At 42.9% G+C, this 24,213-nt stretch overlaps 1 protein-coding gene across 1 annotated transcript in view; it reads right to left on the minus strand.

The window, feature by feature from the left end:
- The window catches only part of REV3L (REV3 like, DNA directed polymerase zeta catalytic subunit), a 220,933-nt gene that overhangs the window by 6,126 nt on the left and 190,594 nt on the right, over window positions 1-24,213 (minus strand). Inside the window, exons 27-30 of the mRNA XM_088460488.1 lie at window positions 21,125-21,239; window positions 16,543-16,680; window positions 14,557-14,747; window positions 1,913-2,159 (exon numbers count right to left, since the gene is read on the minus strand). Coding sequence (XP_088316614.1) covers window positions 1,913-2,159; window positions 14,557-14,747; window positions 16,543-16,680; window positions 21,125-21,239 — 691 coding nt within the window. The remainder of the gene's footprint in view (window positions 1-1,912; window positions 2,160-14,556; window positions 14,748-16,542; window positions 16,681-21,124; window positions 21,240-24,213) is intronic.

The raw sequence follows: 24,213 nt of genomic DNA on the forward strand, positions 1-24,213 counted from the left end.
ACTCTGTGTCCAAATACTCACTACGACTGTCGTCGGTAACCCATTTCTACACATGCGCAATGCGACTCAGACGCAAACGCAGTACAATAAACATTGGCCAACTGCGCAAACATGGGCACAGTATCCACCTCTGAATTAGGTAGTGGCCCATTATGCTGATCCAGTATAGGTCATTACCTGCTAGTTTAATACGTGTGGTTCCTGCTGCTAGTATAATATCTGGGATCACTGCTGCATACTACTAGTCCTGTACTTATTAAGTAACGTGACTGGGAATCACATCACAGGTTATTGTGAGATACAGGAGCCAGGCTAAGTGTAAATAAAGGGTAATTTGCTTGGAATCCCCCTCTGGCCAGTACTAATATTGTAATGAATGTATTACATACAGTATTGTTTGTTATGTGGTTTTAATATCCAAATAACAGATATCACCATGTGGGTTCAGTAGGCACTACTAGTTTCTGTAACCTGTTCCCAAAAGAGCTACAGCGGGCCTGGCCAACCTGTGGCTCTCCAGCTGTTGTGAAACTACACATCCCAGCATGCCCTGCCACAGTTTTAGCATTCCCTAATAGCAAAACTGAAGCAGTGCATGCTGGGACTTGTAGTTTTACAACAGCTGGAGAGCCACAGGTTGGCCATTCCTGTGCTACGGTATCATCACTAGACACCACCCTGAGTAGTTACACCAATGACGGACAGAGCCTTTGCACTAGCAGCTGACCATTTTGTTCTGAAAGAACTGTTTCCGCTACAAAACATATCTGCATGGAAAATACCATAATGCCAAAGTAATTATGTCTTTTGACAAACACAAGAAAGTGCCAGACTCTGTATGTAGTACGTAGGGCAGTGGTGGTAGCAGCCTCTGATTAACAGGTACCAATCCAGCAGGGAAACATTATCTAAATTCTTTCCCTCTGAACCACACCACCATCAGAAACAGATGAGGAATAAAATATGGCATTGCCCTGCAAACTGGAGTTAATTTATGGTTCCTTTTGGATTGTGCTGGTGACTGGGTTTTCACCTCCCATCGTAATTAAAGGTTTGATTTAAAATCTTAAAAGTTTGAGAGAAATAATGAAAAACCAGTAATATAACCAAACATCTTCCCCACTGACCCCTTAAGTGCACCAAAGACCTCCACACTATAACTTGTAAAAGATATGTTTTCTAAGCCTCCGCAGACTTGTGTACCTGCCAAAAGTGGAAAGACATATGCCTTAGTCCAGAGGTTCCCAAACTTTTTTGAATCAGGGCGCCCTAGAGTGTCAGCATTGTTTTCACGGCACCCCTAAGCCAAAATTTGTTATTGAGAAATTCAGAAAAAAATGAAGTAAAGTGAAGTAAATTGTGCTCACCTGTCATCCTTAGGCTCAGTTATGTGGTGGTGGACAGGTTTGTGCTTCTCTTTGTTTACATATTTACATTACATTGACCACAAATAATTTGATTTGGTGCTGGACCACCATCCTGAGGCACCCCTGCAAGTGTCCCAAGGCACCCTAGGGTGCCACGGCGCACAGTTTGGGAGCCACTGGTCTAGTGGGCTCTTTGTGTTGTGAAGAACTTAGTTCTCATATTGCTTTACTACATGTTCTATTGTGATCACAGCAGTGTGTGTGTTTTCTTTTCTTCAGGGTGCAGTAATTTCAGTTCGCAGTCAAAGTATAGTGGGTGATTAATGTTAATGCATGTGGAAGATCATGCAGACTGTAAGCTCTACAGGGGCAAACACAGGTGTGCACAATATGGATGCAATTCCTAGAAAATGTTTTTTACTTTTGATACAATGTTGATCACTTTTGCTTTTCCCATTCTTCTTTTGAGCATCAATACGAATTTAATGTCCTTTGCAAACTTTTACATGGTCATCAACTTATATAAAATATTAACTTGAGCTTACCCTTGGCAACTCATCGTACCAACTGAAGACATCCACCCCTATAAGCGAAAAGATCCTATTTAGTGGTGGCAGTATCTGTTTGGTGATGTAGTAGGTTGCATTTAGCCTCAGATTGTGATCTTGGAGGACATCAATGGGCCTTCTCACAAGCTGGATAAGAGGCACTCCAGGTGTACCGTATACTATCACATACGGCACTCGTTCTCCAACACGTGGCTCAGAGCGACGGTCATATGCTACCATTTTCCTGTTTAGGAACAAGAAGAGGCATTGGAGCTGTTTAGATATAGTCTCAACATGAACTATAAAATCCACACATACAGAGGTCACTGCAATTAAAAATGTATAACAATTTATACTTCTTATTGTATAGTATCTAGCATTTAACTCACAATTGCACAACAAAAATACTGTTTTAGCAATATTACTATCTGTCAGAACAATGGACATAAATAAATGATGTAACCTGTTTTCCAGCACAGCAGCTCAGTCCAAAACTCAAGAAGATGCCATTTCTCAAAAAACCAATACCACTAAAAAAATGAGAAGGACCAGCAGAACCGTAACTAGGGTAGTGCGACCAGTGCCATAGCAAAGGGCACCACATGGCAGGGGGCGCTGTATGGGCCTGACAATTTTCCTGTTTATTATCATTCTCACTTGTAGCTTCCTCTTAATTTATCTCCTGGCCTCCCCTCTCTCTTCCCTGGCCCTTCCCATGAGGATATGGCCCTTTTTCAGGTGCACTATCTTATGTCCCCATTTAAAAAATCGGAAGGGGCTGGCAATGCTCTCTCTCTGGCACAGGCACCAAAAAGTCTAGTTACGGCTCTGAGGACCAGGATAATCAAACTCAAAGTAAAGAGAAACAAGCACTAATAGTGCATTACTGCTAAAAGCACATTTACTCTGTGCAAAAAGCACTGTTGTTTTGTGACCTGCATCCAATACCTGAGTTGAGATTACCCCTTGAGGAATGCTGTGTACGTAGATTAATTTTATACGAGTGCTTTTTTTGTATAGAAATAGGCCCATCCCCTCTGCACAATTCTGCATTGTTGCACCGATCCAGTGGTATTAAAAGAAACCTTTTAATGCTCTAGTTTCTCCTTTAACAGTTGAGTGTATAAAGGTCAAACGATTCTTTATTACCAATTTAATCAATGAGATCATACTAAGATGTCTACACTATCTGAGCCTGGATCTAGGGTGTCTTCTAGAGACTCTTCTCAGTAATAGAGCTCAGCGCTCTGGTGCGTCTCATTGTACAGTGGTATTAGAACTTTGGACAGTTATGGTCATTGCTTATTAAATATTGTAATTGTTTAATAAAATAAATAGTTCTATAGATAATTTAGCCACACTTTACAATTTTAATAATTGTATATCAATACTGCTTTCTAAAAAAAACACAACATTGCTTTACATGTAAAATCAATACAAAGCGTCCAATATATTGTATAGAGAAAGCAATAATATATACTGTGGGATCCAAAAATATGTTGAAATTACACAGGGCAACAATAGAAGACAAGTAGAAAGCAGTAAGTGCCAGAGACTCGCCTTACTACTGCCATCGGGCTATATTTCAGCAAAATAAGAATTTTAGTTTCCACTGTACTTATGTGATTCAAAAAAGAAGGGGAGAATTTTTCTTTTATCTTCTATACTTATAATAAAGTTATTATGGTTGTATCTGTGTATAGAATTTTTTGGGGAGAAATGTACTCCTTGGGACTGTGTATAAACTATGGAGACCATTTGTTTTTTTCAGAATTTACGTTTGTCTGCCTGTTTGTTTCTTCCGGCATTAAGTAAAAACTACGGGATGAATTTGGATTGCGTTTTTAATATTGTATAGCTTAGTCAGCCAAAAAGAAAATGAGGTATGTATTCTCTCAATGTGACATCAGGGAGGGGAGCAATAAAGGAAAAACCAGGCGCTCGACATTCATCGCATGCAGTGTGCAGGCTCTTCAAGCCAAAAATTACTATATGTATAGAAATATATATTTTTTTGGGACAAATATAGTTTTTAGGGACTGTTTATGAACTATAGAAAGAAAAAAAAAATGTAATTGGAATCTTCACAGGCTCAAGTCCAAAATGACACACACACACACACACACACACACACACACACACACACACACACACACACACACACACTTTCTACATATATTGCACACCCTGTTCACAAACAGACAGTTATATGTGTATGCATATATAAATACATATATATATATATATATATATATCACAAGATCGATTTTGCAGGAAAATCCAACTGTATATTAAGAACTAAAGGCAGCTTATCTTGACTCATGAAGTTGCAGTATACATGTCAATCCAGTAGATGGCACACCAAGACATACTACATATCATAGACTCGCTGCTCATGTTACTTGCAACTTTTCAGTGTTAAAGTAGCAACGGATTTGGGATCTACAGTAACCCCAAGCATCTTTTTGTGTTAATTCCTAAAGGAAAAACTCTATATACTGTTTACAAAGACATTTTGTGATCAATGTTCACAATATAAAATATACATCACTTTGTTAGATGCCGCTACTGTCTTTGTAAAATTAGTTCCGTTTGAATAAACTGATAAACAAAATTTTGGGGGACTTCTAACTCCTGGTTTTCCCTGTGGAAACCAGCCCATGCTGGCTAAGCACTGGAGCCGGTTCAGGAATATAGAAAGATGGGTCGGAGTTGATCATATATAACATTCTGAGTAAAAGATATGCCCCCGCTAATGGTGAGCAGGGTCTTTAGTGTTGGATCTAGCACATGTTTGTGAAAAGTGAGTTGAGAGTATTCTTTGTAAGAGGTGTCCCATCCTCTGGAGAGCTGAGAGAGAGTAGCAGTTGGCCAGGAATGGCTATCGCATGCTGCAGCTCAGCTAAGCCACCTGAGGCATTGCAGGGCCTTTGTCTTAAGAGACTGCATACCTATCAAAAAAAGAACACTTTCTTTGCTGAAGTGTTTGATGAATTTATTAAAAGAAAGTAAAAAAAAAAACCTTTAAAGTGGACGTCACTGTGGCGTGCCCTCCTAAATAGAGCAGCGGAATTAATCATATGCGTTTATATTTAGCTCAGTTGAGATTTATAATAAATTCCAGCGATCCCTATACCGAACAGTGAATGCACGGAGACAAAAATTATGAGGGTTCAAGGGACTCAGCACCTGCCTCACTGTTTCTGGGTCCCGTCGTAATGTAAAATTTGGTGTAAAATCTAACACAGTTTGAGAGAAATAATGAAAAACAGTGGTGTAAGCAAACATCTTAACCTCCCCACTGGTCCCATAAGTGCACCCAGACATTCCCACAAGCCCCTAAAATGTTGTTCCAATATGCATAGTGGCATTAGAAGTAAAAGTAACACTGGATCACCCAGTGTGGTATATTATGATTGGATGAGAGGTACACTCACTATAAACAGATCATCATTTGATGTATACTTTATTATGGTGTTGATGTCTGTAAACTGTCTTTTTGTCCCTGCAGTGGATAGGGGGCTGGGGATATTACCAGTTTGATGGCCCAGTGTAACCCTGAAGTAATGATGCGGCTCTCAGTTTCTTGGATGTAGGTGACCCGAGCAGCACCACTGCCCTTTAATTAACCCTAAATACTTCTCAGCCACTGAAAACAAGTTTAAAAAGCATACTGAGCTATGACTGGCTCAGCCAACACAGAGAGGGGTTTGGTTCCGCACAGGAAAGATAGTCAAGTAGTGCTCCTAGTAGAGCTTCAACGGAAAATTACCAACAATATATGAATAAAAAAAGTACCTCATGGAAAATAATTTACTTACTTGGTGGTGCACAGTCAATATATCAGTACTAAGAACTAATAAGAGGAAAAGAGACACTCTTTGTTGGGGCACTCTTACTTACTAATGTTAAAAGTAAAACCTAAATTGTAAGCAATTCAGTTAAAATCTTATGTGGTAGCTTACCATGCTGAAGTGATAAAATACATACAAAGGATTTACAAAAACTATAAAATTGATTGAATTGTGATTCAAGATAGATTTTTAACAATCAATTTTCTTCCTTCAAACCTCCATCTAATTATCTTTCCATCTATGGTGACCAGGGTACTGTTCTCCCACAGTGAAATCTTCTTTAAGGAGGAGATCTAATTCTAAGGTACACGATGGTGGATGTCACTCTACATATACCTTCCTATACAGTGGTGAAAATATTATAGAAAAAAAATATATAGTTATAAATTATAACAAAGATATAATAGGATTTTGGTACTTACCGATAAATCCCTTTCTCCGATTCCACAGGTGACACTGGAGTCTTCATGATAGTGGGGTATAGATGTGTGCTAACCTGGAGCTGGCACTTTAAATTTAGAAAGTGTGACTAGCTCCTCCCCCTCTATACGCCCCCTACAAGCCAGTCTTAGGAAACTGTGCCCGAGGAGAGCTGGAAGAACAAAATGCAGATGAGGTGAAGCACGTACACATAACGACAAACAACATGTGTGAAAAGTTTTGATAAACCGTAAAACAAAAAAAGCGAACCAGTCATAACATAGAATGACAAGCAACCATGGCAGGAAGGAATAGCGCAGGGTGGGCATCCAGAGTCCCCTGTGGAATCGGAGAAAGGGATTTATCGGTAAGTACCAAAATTCTGTTTTCTCCTTCATCCAACAGGGGACACTGGAGTCTTCATGACAGTGGTGACATCCCAGAGCTCCCATCCCGGGCGGGAGAGCGCTGAGAATCCTGCAGAACAGCACGGCCATATTGTGAGGCAGAGGTCGCGAACGTGTCAAATCGGAAAAAACGGACAAAGGTATGCCGGCCCGACCAAGTGGCTGCTCGGCAAAGTGGATCCATGGAAACCCCGTGGGCAGCCGCCCATGAAGGACCCACCGAGCAAGTGGAATGCGCTGTAATGGAAGCCAGAGGATCCTTATAGGAGGCCACATGGGCCTGTCTGATGGTCAGACAGATCCAGCGTGCAATTCTGCTTGGAAGCCGGCCAACCAGGGCAAGCGGCATCATACCACACAAACAGGGAGTCTGATTTCCGTAGAGATGCGATCCTATCCACGTAGATCCTGAGGGTTCTAACAATGTCCAGGGATCTGGAAGCTAACGACTCCTCTGGAAGAACCGGCACCACAATAGGCTGGTTTATGTAGAAAGCAGAGACCACTTTAGGAAGTAATGCCATCCGCATACGGAGTTCAGCCCTATCCGCATGAAAGACCAAGTACGGAGGACGTCAAGGAAGAGCCCCGAGATCCGACACCCGCCTGGCCGAAGCCAGGGCGAGGAGAAGTACCCCCTTCCATGAGAGGTACTTAAACTCGACAGTGTCTAACGGTTCAAACAAAGAAGACTACAAGAATAAGAGGACGAGTTCAAGGTCCCACGGAGCCATGGGAGGGACAAAGGGTGGTTGTAAATGGATAATCCCCTGCAGAAAAGTCTGAACATCTGAGAGTAAAGCCAGTTTCTTCTGGAAGAAAACAGACAGTGCTGAGACCTGAACCTTCAGGGATCCGAAACATAGGCCCACTGTCAAGCCTACCTGCAGGAAAAGTAGGAGTCTGGACACCTTGAAAGTTGTAGGAGACGATCCCCGCCGTTCACACCAGGTCACAGAAATGGTAGTAATAGAAAAAAATATACAGAACACCCGCGCTCCAATAAACCAGGAGGGCAGCTCAAGAAATAATAACCTACACAGGTCACCGAGTAAGCATCAAAAGACAAAGAAGTACACTTGAGCGCTACTCCTCTGAAGTAAATGCTCCTAATAATAATAAAGTATTTCACAGAAACTCAAAAAATAGTCCAAAGTGTCTCTTTAAAAATATATTTGTAGATTCTTCAGGTGGAATGTTCTTATTAGTACTTTTCCTCCAACAGAAATATTCAAAACGGCAATATTCATTTTCAACACACTAGTGTATAACCCCTTCACTGCCAAACAGCACCTCCAAACAAATCAAAACAAGGGATCTCCCATAGTGAAGTATTGTAAATTTATTTCACATATAAAAAACAAGGTAAATAAAAATGGCAGAGTACCACAAACAACCTTTTCCTGAAAGGCACAGTATGAAAGCAGTAGGGTTTTTATGCTTCCCTAAAAGCAGTTCACCTTTACCTGTTAAGTGAAGGTCCCTCTCAAGGTTTCCAGGAAATGGCAAGCTCCCACAGGTGAGCAACGCGTTTCAGCTCATTAGCCTTTGTCAAGGTGTACCGGTTTTCTCAAATCTTCCGTTTATATAGGGGTATACTAGTGGTCCCGGCCTTTCCCTGTGTTGTGTGTGTGCGGTAAAGTAAAATATAGAAAACGTACCTCTGTAAGTCCTAATCATATTCCGGAGCTTGCCTTATTCAAGTCCGTCGGACTACCAGAGTGTTCAGCACTATAATGATGAATATAGCGCTGTTTGTTTATTAAATATAATTGTGCGTTCCACTTGATGGAACACACGATACTTCCGCCGGAAGTGGCATCATCCCTTTATCCTAATATTCATAGCGTTCCACATACTGGAAAGCAAACTATCACTTCCTGGTTGGGAGTTTAAAATCATTGCGATAGTATGTGTCTCTTGCTGGGACGTACATCGCTAGGGGGTATAGGTTTTAATGATATGATCCGGTGAAGGGACAGTGCTCTATAGTTCAAATATTATACGCAAAACAATCCAACAATCTAGCTAGTGTATCAATCCATATAAAAATGGAAACACTCTTAAAAAACAATACCATAGAAATCACAACAATACTTGATCGCAGGTAATGGACCCTATTCCATGTTAATGAGTGTACAGTATATAATATTTACAAAAACTATTTCAACTCAAAATCATTGAGACCAAAAGGTGTCAAGATCTTCATTTCATAGATAAATTTAATTTCTGTTTTAGCAAGTGTTGTCTCAGCTCCTCTAACACGCCAATTTCCTTCGACCTTTTTAATCCCCACTATCTGTTTAATATACTTTGTTGAGCAATTATGCTTTTCTCTAAAGTGTTGCGATAATGAGTGGTTCTCCAAACCTTTCTTTATATTTTGCATATGTTCTCCCCATCTATCTTTTAATTATCTCGTTGTTCTCCCTACGTATTGTAACCCACAAATGCATGCAATCATGTATACACAATTTGTGGTGTCTGGAAGTAACTTTCTTCCGGGCCCGTAGCATGGTAGGGATCACAGGATTGCCCTTTCAACAGCCACGCCGTCAAACGTAGCAGCCTTAAGTCTGGATACATGAAAGGACCCTGCTGCAGGAAATCCTCTCGCAGTGGTAGAGGCCACAGATCATCCATCAGCAGTAGACAAAGGCTGGAATACCAAGCTCTGCGGGGCCAATCTGGAGCCACTAACAGAACCATGGCCCTTTCCCTCTTGATGCATTGCAGAAGCCGAAGCAGAGGAGGAAATGGCGGAAACAGATCGACAAATCAGACATGCCAGGGTATTGAGAGTGCGTCCACCGCCATGGCCTCCGGGTCTCTTGTCCGAGAGCAGTACAGAGGCAGTTGATGATTGTGTCTGGATGCCATGAGGTCTACTTGTGGAAGGCCCCACCTTTGAACAAGTTGTTGAAACACCTGGGGATGGAGCGCCCACTCCCCAGGGTGCACATCCTGACGACTGAGGTAGTCGGCCTCCCAATTGTCCACGTTTGGAATAAATATTGCTGATATTGCCATGGCGTATTCCTCCGCCCAGAGTAGAATGCGGCTTACCTCCTTCATTGCCGCCTGACTTCTGGTGCCGCCTTGTCGGTTTATGTACACCACCGCCGTGGCATTGCCAGACTAGACTCTGGAGTCTTGACCCCACAACAGGTGATACGCTAGCTGAAGAGCATAGAACACTGCCCGTAATTCTAAGATGTTTATGGGCAGTATCGCTTCCTGTGGAGTCCAGCGGCCCTGGAAGTGGTTCTCCAAAGTCAGTGCCCTCCACCCTCTCAGACTCGCATCTGTGGTGAGGCGAATTCAATCCCACACTCCGAACCTCTTGCCCTCCAACAGGTGAAATTAATTCAGCCACCAGAGAAGAGATATCAGAGTTCTGGGGGGCCAGCTTCACGCGCTGGTGAAGGAATAGGTGGGATCCTGATTATTCAGAGAGTAGGTCCAGTTGTAAAGGCCTGGAGTGGAAACTGCCTTATGGAATGGCCTTGAAAACCGCAACCATCCTTCCAAGGAGTCATATGCAGAAGTGCACTGATACTCGCCGATGTTGTAGCACCAGCCGCACCATCTTTTCCTGAGGAAGGAAGACCTTTTGACATACAGTGTCCACAATCATCCCCAGAAATAGAAGACTCTGCGTCGACTGCAGATGGGACTTGGGAAAGTTCAGGATCCACCCGTGTCATATGAGGAGACTGAGAGTCACCACAATGTTTTATAGTAATTGGTTTCTACAATGAGCTTTCAGGAGGAGATCGTCCAGGTAAGGGACAAACGTGACTTCCTGTGTCTGAAGGAGAGCCATCATATTGGTCATGACCTTGGTGAATACCCTGGGGGCCGATGATAGGTCAAAGGGCAAGGCCTGGAAATTAAAATGTGAGTCCTAAATGGCGAATCGTAGAAACGCCTGGTGAGGCGGCCAGATGGGTATGTCCAAAGACACCAGGAACTAATTTTTCTCTAGCCCCGCAATGACAGATTGAAGGGACTCCATCTTGAACTTGAATACTCTCAAGTAGGCATTGAGGACCTTATTCAGAGTCGGTTGCAAGCGCCTATGCGCTCGTAACCGACTCGATGGTTAGTCCTGTGCACATGCAGCAGCCGCACTGCGCGTGCGCAAGCCCCGGAGTGACAGAGAAACTCTGTCGCTCCGGAGCTCGCTACCAAAGGGGCGGCTGTCGATGTTGATCGACAGCTGCCCCCGTTTGGTAGGCGGGCCGGAGGGGCAGTTTCCAAAACAGAGGCGTTCCTTTACGAACGCCTACCGTTTTGTGGGCCGCCGCACTGACATCATCAGTGATGTCAGTGGGGAGCTTCCTGCTCCATCAGAGCAGAAAGCTCCCTGGGGCTTACGAGTGCCCAGACCCAACCTTAGGGACTGGTCGTAAGCCCCGATGGTCGGGATGGTGATCACCATCACGACCATCAACCTGGTCGGTCGTTAAGCTGCGGGTGGTAACCCACAGCTTAACGATCGACAAGGAGGCAGTCATTCAGGATGCAAGCTGAATGAGGTCCTGAGATCCTTCAGGTTCAGAATAGGTCTGACCGATCCGTCCAGCTTCGGAACCACAAACAAGCTGAAGTAGAACCCCTGTTTTATTTGATGAGTGGGGACCTGGACCAACACTCGAGCGGTCAGAAGTTGGTCTACAGCTTCCTGTAACACGACACGCCTGTTGTCAAAATTGGCAAACCTGTGGTGAAAAGCAGAGGAGGTGGTTGGAACTGGAAATAGAGTTTGTACCCCTGGGTGATGAGGTCCCGAATCCAGGTGTCCGGACAAGATTCTGCCCACACTACCCTGAAATCCCAAAGATGAGCTCCCACCCTGGTTCCCCCAGGTGAGAGGGAAACCCGTCATGCACTGGGTTTAGTGGTGGACTTACTGTCCTGGTGGGTAGAACGCGCTGCGGCTCTGCCGCGGCCTCTGGAACCATGAGAAGTTGTAGGTCCTCCTCTGGAATGGCCTCTGAATCTTTCCGGGGCACAAAAGGAAGGACCAGAATAAGGCTTGCGAGTAGCCGAAGCAAATGAGGGGAGATAAGTAGACTTACCCCCTGTAGCCTGGGAGATCCACTTGTCCAGTTCGGGCCCAAACAGGACGTCACCGGTGAATGGAAGGGCTTCCACCGCCCTCTTTGATTCTGCATCAGCTTGCCACTGTCGCAGCCAAAGAGCTCTGCAGGCCAATACAGCTAGTGCGGAAGTCCTAGAGGCGAAATTACATACCTCTTGACGCCTCGCCGAGATAAGCGGCCAACTCCCCAATCTGTTCTGCTATAGGAATAAGATCCTCAACGTGGGAGTTCTGCCCGCAAACCCTCAGATAGTTGTTTTGCCTAGGCTTCAAACGCCTTGTTGACCCAGCAGCCCAATAGCGCAGTGCAAAGAATCATGCCAGCTACTGTGTATATGGACTTTAGGGTGTTTTCCAACTTCATGTCTGAAGTCTCCTTTAAGGAGGTGGCCCCTGGGACCGGCAGAACCGTCTTCTTGGACAGAAGAGACACTGGGAGATCTACCGAAGAGGGAGTCTCGCATAGCTTCCTGCTTTCTGCAGGGAAAGGATAGGTGGACAAAAGCAGACGGGATACCTGGAATCTTTTATCCGGGTGTTTTCAAGCTGTGGCCAGGATAGAATCCAGTTTCTATGATGCTGGAAAGGAGGCAACCGGTCTATGCTTTTTTCAAAAAATACATGGCCGGGCAGAAACTTGGTCCACTTCCTCCACGTTTAGCACCTGGCGGATTGCTAAAATCAACGCCTCTATCCCCTGGGATATAGGTTCCGGCTCCTCCAGGACCTGCTCCTCCCCAGAATCTGGAAATTCGCCCTCCTTTAGGGTATATCCTCATCCTCCAAGTCATCCGACTGTAGGACTGAGGGTAACAGCCTCTTCTTGGGAGACCTGTGGGGAAGGACCCGCAGAAGGGGCACGTGACGGGGCCATGGCTTTAGTGAGCTCCTCCACCAACTTTGCTAGGGACCAAGCCCAGGCTGGTTCGGGGTCTGGGTAGAGAGCAGACTTCTGAGATCTGGAAACCTCTCTATCTTTACCAGAGGCCTCCAGTTCTACAGACAGGTGTAACACAACAGTTGTGAATTGCGCCGCCCAAGCCGGCAGTTCCTGCGCCTGTGGTGATCTTTGAGCCTGCTGCTCTGAATCACAATTCACACACAACAGGGAGCTAGATGACTAAGGGCATGATTCATTACAGATTGCTATTGCGATCGCAGCTGTGATTACGCATGCAGGCCCACTGTGATAATATGCTGTTTGCAATCACGATGCCGTTCGCAGCCCAACATAAGGACGCCCACTTCCCCTTACTCACATCCGTAATAAATTGCAAGTCTGCGAAACCATAGGTAACAGAGTACCATCGGAGCCTCATGCACAATTACAACAGGTCTGACCTTACTCAGAATTTGCTAATCTCATCGCACGCAGTGAAAGCCCAAGCTGCGTATGCCATCGCAGTGGCTAATTTATGCATATCCCTGTAACAGCGTTCAAACACACTGACACGCCTGTGTTTCCCCGACCACCCCCTCGTCAACACCCCCAAACAGTCACTTCCTGTCAATCACTCTGTAATGGGCCTGCGTGGTCACGGAGATCGCAGTGGAGCCTTCACACACTGCGATGCATGCGCAGTACGTAACAATCGGCCATCTACGTGCGTAATTGCAACAGCGATCCTTGCTGAATCAGACCCTAAATGTCATCAACAACAATGGAGTAAAGTAACGTTGTTTATAGATAATATTAAGGTAAGCAAGCAGCAGTGGAACAACCACTAGAGTACATGATAAGTATTAGTAGCAGCAATAGATTATTCTGTCTCTTTAATGGCCAATAGTAAAATTTAAGTAGAAAAAGGCTACTAAAATAGTACTTGGCCTGTATAATAATAATAATAATAATAGAAAAAAAAATAATTAGAAAAACTTCAAGTGCTGAATCTGTATATCTTAAAAGGAAGGAATATGACAAACATTCAAAAGGAATTTATAGAGTTCAGAAAGGCAATAGTTTTAGATTCTAGAACACGTTAACACACACTTTGAAATTGGAGGACACTGGGTAGCCTCTAATTGGGAAAAATCCACAGCCACCCTCATCATCTGCTCTACCATCTACAATAGCATTTTCCATGAATGACCTAATAACTTCTCATCTATTTGGGTTCCCTGGGTCTCCTATAATGAGGCCTCTATATCATTATTTAAACTGTCCTGCTGCCACATTTTATTTAATTTGCCTACTTGGTACTTAGCAGTTTCCTTTCTCCTCTCCCACCTTCCTACCCTTTGTCTCCATTACTAATTTCCCCTATTTGCTCTTCTCTCCCTCTCTCCTACATCCTCTACCCTCATTTTTTGGTCCAGAAAACTATATTGCTCCTGTGCGGTGCTCCTCCCGCTGAAGTTATTCTATAATAGCATGTTTGTCAGACTGCCGCCTTCTGCTTATTGACTTCTTTGTTTCAGAAGGTTTCTTACTTTTAACTCGCACTCAAAAAGGGCAAACAAGATGGACCTGGAGTTTACGTTCAGCCGCTAAATTGGCTCAGCATTTCTACAATTAATCATAGATTAATATTATACATTTATAAAAGCCAATTTGTTTAATTATTGAATTCTGAATAAATTTGATTAAAAGAAAAGTCATTACAATGGAATTACTAGTTAAAGACTGAACCATACACCTCAAAACGAATGATATCTCCCATAGTAAAATAATCTATGCGGATAGCCACATGTACCCCCAGACATTGTAATAGAAATTAATTTAAAATATGAGAATTAGAAATAAAAAAATATTGATTGGAATTAAAGTATAAGAAATAATAGTAGCAATAATGAGCAGCCCAAATCGACCTCCATTATGGGCATGTGGGGTTTCTCCATAAACCAGCCACCAACCTTGTGAGTTCTAGTGCTGGCACACAGGCTCCTGGTCTGTACGCAAAACTTCCTCTGTACTCCTTGGCAAAGATTAGATCCTGCATGCTGGCCTTCCCTTCCAACAGCTTCATGCATTGTCTCTGGACATACTGTTTAATTTGACTTATATCTCTTGTCTCAAATAGCAGCTTAATAGAACGTTCGAGTATCTGGGAAAAAGAAAAGAAATATAAAACGCTACACTTTTGAAAACGAGTTTATCCTGCACCACAGTTAAATTTCTGGTTTTCCACATAATATCCAACTTAGAGTTTAACAGCAATCCAAAATTTTCGATTTGCTTCATTTCCCACACCTGTACTTTACAAATTCACTATGCATGTCCGACACATAGGAGCAGCAGCCTCCCCAACCAGCCCTGCTGTGGACAACAGGCTCACACACAAACTCCATTACTTGCTACAAGAATGAGGACTGTATCTCCGGTACTCAACCCCAGCACCATAGTTTTCTGGCACGGTTAACAGGTCTGGTGGACGGGTAGGAACCAGATTAATTTCTGGCCAAAAATATTTCCTTTAGGGATGATTGCACACAACACATTATCACTATTATAATTTTAACTACTGCAGACTCAATGAACAGTCTTATCAACTCTGGAACCCTAACAAAAGACTACTTTGCTGAACGTCAAGTATCGATGATTGGGCAGACTGTAGCAGATCTAGGTCTCTTAATAATATCAGAGATGATCGGTTTGGTTTTTGAGAAAATCAAATACATAATGAATTTAGGGATTCGGGGTTGAATCGAGTCCCAGGTCAGAATAACTTTGGTATTCCGTGTAGAACAGAATTCTAACTTGGGTCTTCTAGCAATTCGGAAATTGGATTTAAAAAAACAGATCTTGTGTGTTTTGAATTGCGTGTAAGTCCCTCCCTCCTTATTTCAGGTGCTGTGAGGTGGTTAAAATTGACTGGAAATTAATGTTCTTGATGTTAATAATACCAAGGGAATAAAAATAGGTCCAAGTTACATAATTTTAGCTGTTTTTATTCATTTTTTGAAAGATATCCAAAACCAAAAACGGACCAAAACAACTGAGGGTTGGTTGTGCCAAAACCAAAACATGACGATAATTTAAAACCAAAACACAGTGGACTGCACACATCTCTAATATAGGAGAGGTGTTTTTTACAGACCTCTCTGTTTAACTTCTATTCTTTCCCCGGGTAATGCTGGAGAGCTCCGGCCGGTCCCCATGCTCCTCCCTCAGGTTGCAATTAGCACAACCGGCCACTGCTCACTTCCTCAGCCTTACTTCTCTCCGTCATGTCTCCTCAGGTACCCGCCTCAGAGCAGGCAATATCCGCTCTGGTATCGGAACTCAGCGATCCTTCCCATCTATTAGATGCACATCTCCTTTTAGGACACATAAAGCTGGGTTCTTTCTCTGGGGCTGCTGTTGCCACCATTACGTGCGCCTACATCCAGCGCAGAGTCCCCACTTTCCACTATTACCTCAGGAGCCACCAACTATCACTGACCCCTCTCTCCTACTGTCACTTTTATATCGGTATCCGTGTGCACAGCCTGCAGCACCAGCTCCAACCAGTTCTAGGCAGCCAGAACCTTCTAGCAGACACCACCATTTATGTATAAGAACACATATCTAATACATATTTGTGGTACCATATTATATCAAAAAATATTTATATTGACTATTGCAGTGGATTTGGAAAAATCAATTTTAGCAACAGCAGCTTAGTACTGTATACCATAACCACTCCTCTGCCTACATAAAATGCAGAATGGCTGGACCCACATCTCTCCTGGTTTCCTGAATTACATATGATTGTTCTGCAGATGTGTCATGATGCAAAATCACTTTAAAGTGCACTTTGAAATATTTTGTAAGAATGGATTGCAAATCTAGTGAGGTACAAAAGACAATCACTGGTCATTGGTAGCAACTAACTGCGTTTAACATTTTGTTAAACGTACCTTACTAACAGCAGGACAGGCATCTCTTCGCACTGTCTCTATCCCCTTTGCATCGAAAACTGGATCCTTCTGGTCAAGGGTTTCATACATATAACCAACATATCTCTTCTTGGTTTGCAAAACACAGGGCAGATACACCTGCAATATGTAGTTAGAAGTAAAAATTATATTTAATATAGAACTTTTAAATATTATGCTACATTTGCAGAGACTTGCAAAACATAATGAAAACCTTCACAACTTTTTGTTTTGCACCACAAATAATAAATGTATTCTAAGGGGTAAATTTACTAAAGTGAGCGTTTTTACAAGTGAGTTTTAGAAGAGATGTTGCCCATAGCAACCATTCAGATTCTAGCCATTATCTTCTAGAAGGTGCTAATTAAATGTTAAGTAGAATCTGATTGGTTGCTATGGGCAAAATCTCTTCTAAAACTCACTTGTAAAAACTCTCACTTTAATTTTACCCCTAACAGTTTATTTAAAATTCTTGGTATCTCTGCCTGACTGGCCAAAATAGGGACACTGCTGGACATCCAGTGCACTTCAAAATGAGGTTCCGAGACTCTAATCATGGAAAAATCTGTTACGTCACCCTGAAAAGGACACCCAGAAATAACAAGGCTCTAGAGGCCTAAAGACCACTTGCTCCTGTTTATAATTAGCCATGGGCTTTCCAGGGTCTCGATTGTCAGATTAAATTATAGGCGAGAACACAGTCCCCTTCCCCCTCCCCTTTTATCCAAGTCCACAGGGCTCAGTTGGTAGCCAGGAAGAATTGCCAACACCTGAATGACTGCTAATTTAGACGTGCTGAAGTACTACTTTAGGAACTTTGTTTGGAATTTGAGGGCTACTACCATGACTGTTTGCGTCCAGATTGACATAAGGATCTTGTGTACAGAAAAGCTACTTAAAAGTATGTTCATGGGGAAGTAGATACAGTTTCAACACATGCTTGACGAGGGCCTTCCCTGGAAATGGTAATGCAGGACAAGAAAATATGTTGTACACAGTCCAAGATTTTTGCAGCAGGACAGTGCATGTCATGAAATAAAAGAAATACAGAGGAGCAGCAAAATTAATGCGATATATATATATATATATATATATATATACATATATACACACACACACACACACACACACACACACACACACACACACAGTGGGGCAAAAAAGTATTTGGACAGCCACTGATTGTGCAAGTTGTTGCACTTTAAAAGATGAGAGAGGTCTGTAATTTCCATCATAGGTATACTTCAACTGTGAGAGACAGAATCAGAACAAAAAATTCCGGAAATCACATTGTATGATTTTTAAACAATTTATTTGTATATTCTTGCGGAAAATAAATATTTGGACAATCAAAAAGTTTAACTCAATACTTTGTCAAGTAACCTCGGTTGGCAATTACAGAGGTCAAACGTTTCCTGTAGTTCTTGATCAGGTTTGCACACACTGCAGCAGGTATTTTGGCCCACTCTTCAATGCAGATCTTCTCTAGATGTGTCATGTTTTGGGGCTGTCGCCGGGCAACACAGACTTTCAACTCCCTCCACAGATTTTCTATTGGGTTGAGGTCTGGAGACTGGCTAGGCCAATCCAGGACCTTGAAATGCTTCTTACGGAGCCACTCCTTAGTTGCCCAGGCGTTGTGTTTGGGGTCATTGTCATGTTGGAAGACCCAGCCACGTTGCATCTTCAATGCTCTTACTGAGGGAAGGAGGTTTTTCCCCAAAATGTCACGATACATGGCCCCATTCATCCTCTCCATAATACAGATCAGTCATCCAGTACCCTTTGCAGAAAAGCATCCCCAAAGCATGATGTTTCCACCCCCATGCTTCACAGTGGGTATGGTGTTTTTGGGATGCCAAACACAGCGTGTGTTTATACCAAAAAGTTCTATTTTCGTCTCATCTGACCACATGACATTCTCCCAATCCTCCTCTGGATCATCCAGACGGTCACGGGCAAACTTTAGACGGGCCTGGACATGTGCTGGCTTAAGCAGGGGGACCTTTCGGGTGTGCAGGATTTGAATCCATGACGACGTAGTGTGTTACTAATGGTAACCTTTGTGGCTGTCGTCCCAGCTCTCTTGAGGTCATTGACCAGGTCCCCCCGTGTAGTTCTGGGCTGATCCCTCACCGTTCTGAAGATCATTGATACAGCACGAGGTGAGATCTTGCATGGAGCCCCTGGTCGAGGGAGATTGTCAGTGATCTTACATTTCTTCCATTTTTTAATAATTGCGCCAACAGTTGATCTCTTCTCACCAAGCTGCTTGCCTATTGTCGAGTAGCTCATCCCAGCCTTGTGCAGGTCTACAATTTTGTCCTTGGTGTCCTTAGACAGCTCTCTGGTCTTGGCCAAGGTGGAGAGGTTACAGTCTGACTGTTTGAGGGTGTGGACAGGTGTATTTTATACAGTTAACCAGTTCCAACAGGTGCCATTAATACAGGTAACGAGTGGAGGATAGATGAGCTTCCTAAAGAAGAAGTAACAGGTCTGTGAAAGCCAGAATTCTTGCTGGTTGGTAGATGTCCAAATATTTATTTTCCGCAAGAATATACAAATAAATAGTTTAAAAATCATACAATGTGATTTCCAGATTTTATATGTTCTGATTCTGTCTCTCACAGTTAAAGTGTACATATGATGGAAATTACAGACCTCTCTCATCTTTATTGTGCAACAACTTGCACAATAAAGTGGCTGTCCAAATACTTATTTGCCCCACTGCATATATAAAAGTGTCATCACAAACTTGCATTCAAGTTAAATACAATAGGCTCCAAGATTATGTATTATCAGCTTCAGGATACGTGATGCACTAGCGAGCCACGATGGCTAGCATCTAATTACACCAGAGTATATGTGGGCATTAACTGGGACCATTCAGTCCTCCCCATAACACTGATGTGTCCAGGAGGACCGAAGTCACAGCAATAATATCAGCCTATATGTCATGGGTCCACTAGACCTGACACAGGCCTAGTGACATAGACATAGGGGGAAATAATGGCAACCTGCATTGGCAGTAGTCATATGTAGTGAGTGCAAAATATTCCCTTGCCAACATCTTTATATAAAACTATGCCTTCCCTTAGTGACATTGGCACTTCACTAGTATCAGCTCTTCAGACTATTGCACATTGTGGGCAAACTGCTGGACTTAAAATGACTTGGAGTAAGTCACTTATTTTCTGCCAAGATAATCAGGCTGAACCCACACTACACACAATTCCCCTGTGGTTCTTGCCCTCATTTAATTATGTGGTTATCACTGATTCCAAAAAATGACTGATATATGTTAATATAAATACAACACAAGTTACAGACTGATTCAGAAACAAGGTCTCTCTCACTATCCCATTCTGGGTGGAATCAGCACAATTATATATATTTTTCATCTATTGTACATCATATGCCACTCCCCTTACTGGGTGCTCCCCCTCCACCCCACATTTTGGCTTCTGACAAAATGTGTGTCCATGTTATAGGGAATATAGGCCCTCATTCAGAGCCACTCGCTAGCGGCAGTACGCTCGTTCCGAGCGATGTTCGCACATCTGCGCATGCGTACGGATCGTTATACGCATGCGCGAACCAGTCAGTGTGGCCGAAATTCATGTTCTCGCAATATAGCGAATGCCTGCTATTTTGAGTGACAGAATGAGGCGTATGTGGGTGGTAACAGGGGAAGGTGCTTGAAAATGGGGAGTGGAGATCCGAACGCAGGCGTGCTTAAAGGTCAAAACGGGCGTTTTATGGGTGTGCATAATTAATACAGCAGCATCATTGACCACGTCACTGGGTTATTTTCTAGGCAGAACTGCTCGCAAAATTGTGGTAGCAAAAACCAACCACAAGAATAGCGAGCAGTTCATACGCTGGTCGATGTACTCGATTAATCTAATAAATAGCGGACATGACGTATGGTGCGTGCGGCCAGGGGGCGTTTTTAACAAATAAACGAGCGTATGTTTTGCTCGCTCATTCAAACTTAGAGGTGGGAACAGACTGCAATTTGCGAACTGATCATTTGAATAGCCACCCCTTGTTTTTGAACGAGCGAGCGCAAATAGCGAACGGCTCTGAATCAGGCCCATAGATAGTAAGTTCCATTGGGACAGAGTCTGATGTGAATGACTGAAATATTCTCTATAAAGCACTTTGTGATATGTGTATATAAATAACTTAATAAAAAAAACAATACATATGCTCCATCAAACAGGCCTCCTCTTTGCAGGGATGGGAGAACCCCTAGCTGACCCCTGCTCACAGAGACACAACAGCCAAATTCGAGATGACATCAGTTGAATGCTTTTAGCTGGTCCTCAGGTCCCTCACATTATTACTACCTCCTTAACCACCTTAACCATGATCAGGATGACATACTACATTACTGCATGTTTACGGGACCTGCTAAGTAGTACATACTAAACCTCCCCTTCACAGGGCGTGTTTGTACTCTGCTTCATGCAAAAAATACAATAAAATTAGTTTCAAAAATATGTTAAAAATCCTTGGCAATCATTCTTATGTTAAACACATTTTTCCACTATTCCATTACCTTCTCAAACTTCAGTTTTACTGGTTTTGGGTTTGTGGCAGTGACAGCTTCAGCAATTTCTTGGCCTATCTTGAAGGACTGTTCTTTTGTGGCTCCTTTTAGCAGTACAAACATGCTGCAAGTGGAACGGACATAGGACGGCTTTGCATATCAATAGTATTCACTATATAATATAATATATATTCACTTTGTTCCTTGACAAATGTATTAATGAAGTTTGTAATAATTTGGTTACAGTAAATAAGTGCAGCTTTAATAACATTAGTGGTATACATATAGATATCGAATACGAAGGGTATATGCTGTAAGTAATACAGTAAATATTTCTCTCCCCCGTAAAGTATATTTCAATATAGGACAATAATTGCTAGTACTAGTATTACAAGCGAAGGTTAAATAAATGCAGATGCTGCTCCAAAGCACTTAAAAACAAATTTACCCCACAGTCATAAATGTAATCAAATACAGTCTCCAAATGTTTTCATTTAATTTACTTCCACAAAAGGCATTGAGACATCACAGCGCACAAGATGACCGCATGTCATAATTTGTAACAAGAGGTGTGCATCTTATAGGGAGTTGTACACCTGGTGAAGCAGGTCGGGCAGAATCTGTCAGCACTGCTGGATCCACCTCGCCACAGCAGCTAGGACGAGGTGTATATAAAGTGTATCCTGCATAGATCCTCGTTGTTGCCTGTATATACAGGAAAATCTCACACTATTTATATAATAAAGAGGATATATGCAGGACATCCACTGGCAACATCACTGTAATGTATTTGTATTAGATATATTATGTGTCGATACGTCATTCCATAAAATTTGGCAAATATTTTTAATATTCCTAAATTCATTTGTGGGAACATGGCATTTAAGACCCCAATTCTGATTGTTAATCTCCAGCAGCTTTAGTATTTGCAGCTTGCAGATTTGTAAAGCAGTGAAAAATGCAATAACAGTAGTACATGTAGTAGTAGTAATAAATGATAATAACTAGCAAACTGACCCAGCAACACATGGGAGCAATTTTGAATTTACGGCGATAGACTTTTTTAACAGAGGTCTTAGAAGATTGCCTTGTAGATGCTATTAGTCGTTTTTCCTCCTGACGTCCACACGTAAAGATTAAGGTAGAATTCAATTAGCTGCAATAAGTAGATTTTCCTCGAAAAATGGCTTATCGAGCAAATTTGTACTAATCGTGCAATCCCATTAGCCACAACTTTTCACGGGTGCGAATTCCCCATACCATTTGCGCAAAAAGTTTTCACCACCTCCTTAGTTAGTTTAAAGTTGTACAAAACCCCTATTTTTGACTAAAAATGTCGGGACTTGGTGCAGAACCACTGGGACACCCTCCTTAATGACAAATTAGGAAAAAAAAATTTAATTAGCTTAATTTGGCCAATAATGACATGTCATTTTTGGGGTGAAAAAATACAAAGTGTAGGAAAATAGGTTAATTGATGTGGGACAGGTATATGGGGGTGCTGTATGAGTGGGAGAGGTGTTTTTAAGATAGCAGGTGGGTGATATACAGTAGGCATATTTTTAAGTTGTGTTTTTTTTTTGTTTTCTTTTAAAGTGTCTTTTAATGATGCAAACATATACTTTTAGGAATTTTTATGCACTCCCAATTTAAAAAACAGGATTTTAGTACTTCTCGTTAAATCCATTTCTCCGATTCCACAGAGGACACTGGAGCTTCATGACAGTGAGGTATAGACGGCGAGTTGAGCAGAGCCCGGCACTTTGAAGAATCTAAAAGTGTGACTGGCTCCTCCCCTCTATGACCCAGTTTTAAGAGCTGAGCCCGAGAGGAGACGGAAACAGACATATACGACAAAAAAGGAGAATAGGAAGAACAACACGCAGCAGAACAATAAACTGATAAGCAGGTAAGAAGCACTGGGCGGGCATCCAGTGTCCCCTGTGGAATCTGAGAAATGGATTTACCGGTCAGTACCAAAAGCCTGTTTCTCCTTCATCCACTAAGGGACACTGGAGCTCCATGACAGTGGGACGTCCCAAAGCTACCCTCCTGGGGTGGGGGGTGGGGGTAGAGGGAGAGTGCTGGACAACCTACAACACTCTGCGACCAAAACTCGCATACACCGCAAAAGTGTAAAATCTGTAGAAACGTACAAAGGTATGCACCGAAGACCACATAGCTGTTCTACAAAGCTGTGAAGCTGAGGTACCTCTACGAGCAGTCCAGGAGGTACCCGCTGAGCACGTAGAATGAGTGGAGATGGATACAGGCTGAGGCTGAGGTCGAACAGAAGCAGCATATGCCTAACGAATCGTCAGACTTTAGCCAGGTGGATTCATCTGTTTAGACGCAGGCCAGCCACGCTGATTGGAGTCATAAAGGATGAACAGAGTCTTCGTACAACATCCAGGGAGCGAGAACGCCCGCAAGAGTCCAACAAGGCCGACCCCAATTCAGGTGCAAGGCTGAGACCACCTTAGGCAAAAAAGAAGGTCGGGTACGCAGTTCCGCCCGATCATCGTGAAAAATTAAGTAAGGGGAACGGCAGGACAAAGCTCCAAGTTCCGACACTCACCTAGCCAAAGCCAGGGCCAATAAAAGGATCATCTTCCAAGTTAAATATTTGAAATCCACATCCTCCAAAGGCTCAATTGTGGACGACAGAAGAAAGGATAAGATGAGGTTCAGGTCCCAAGGAGCCGAGGGTGGCACAAAGGGGGGCTGAACTCTAAGCACCCCTTGAAAAAAAGGTCTGTACTTCCGGAATCAGAGCTAAGCGACGGTGGAAAAAATAAAAAATAGCAGAAATCTGCACTTTAATCGATCCTAGACGTAGACCCGCGTCAAGCCCCTTTTGAAGAAAACGATGACACGGCAAATGAAAGGATTAAGTGGAAGATCCGCGACCTTCAAACCAGGAGATATAGGCCTTCAAAATGCAATAATGCACTGATGTCACTGGTTTCCTAGCTCGAAGCATGGTAGGAATGACCGCCCGTGGAACACCATGGATGGCGGTCTCAACAGCCACGCCGTCCAACGAAGCCGAAGTAAATCCGGGTGCACGAACTGACCCTGCTGCAGAAGATCCGTCC

Source organism: Taudactylus pleione, unplaced genomic scaffold (genome assembly GCF_031769625.1).
Source record: "Taudactylus pleione unplaced genomic scaffold, aTauple2 ptg000046l, whole genome shotgun sequence".
NCBI lineage: Eukaryota > Metazoa > Chordata > Amphibia > Anura > Myobatrachidae > Taudactylus > Taudactylus pleione.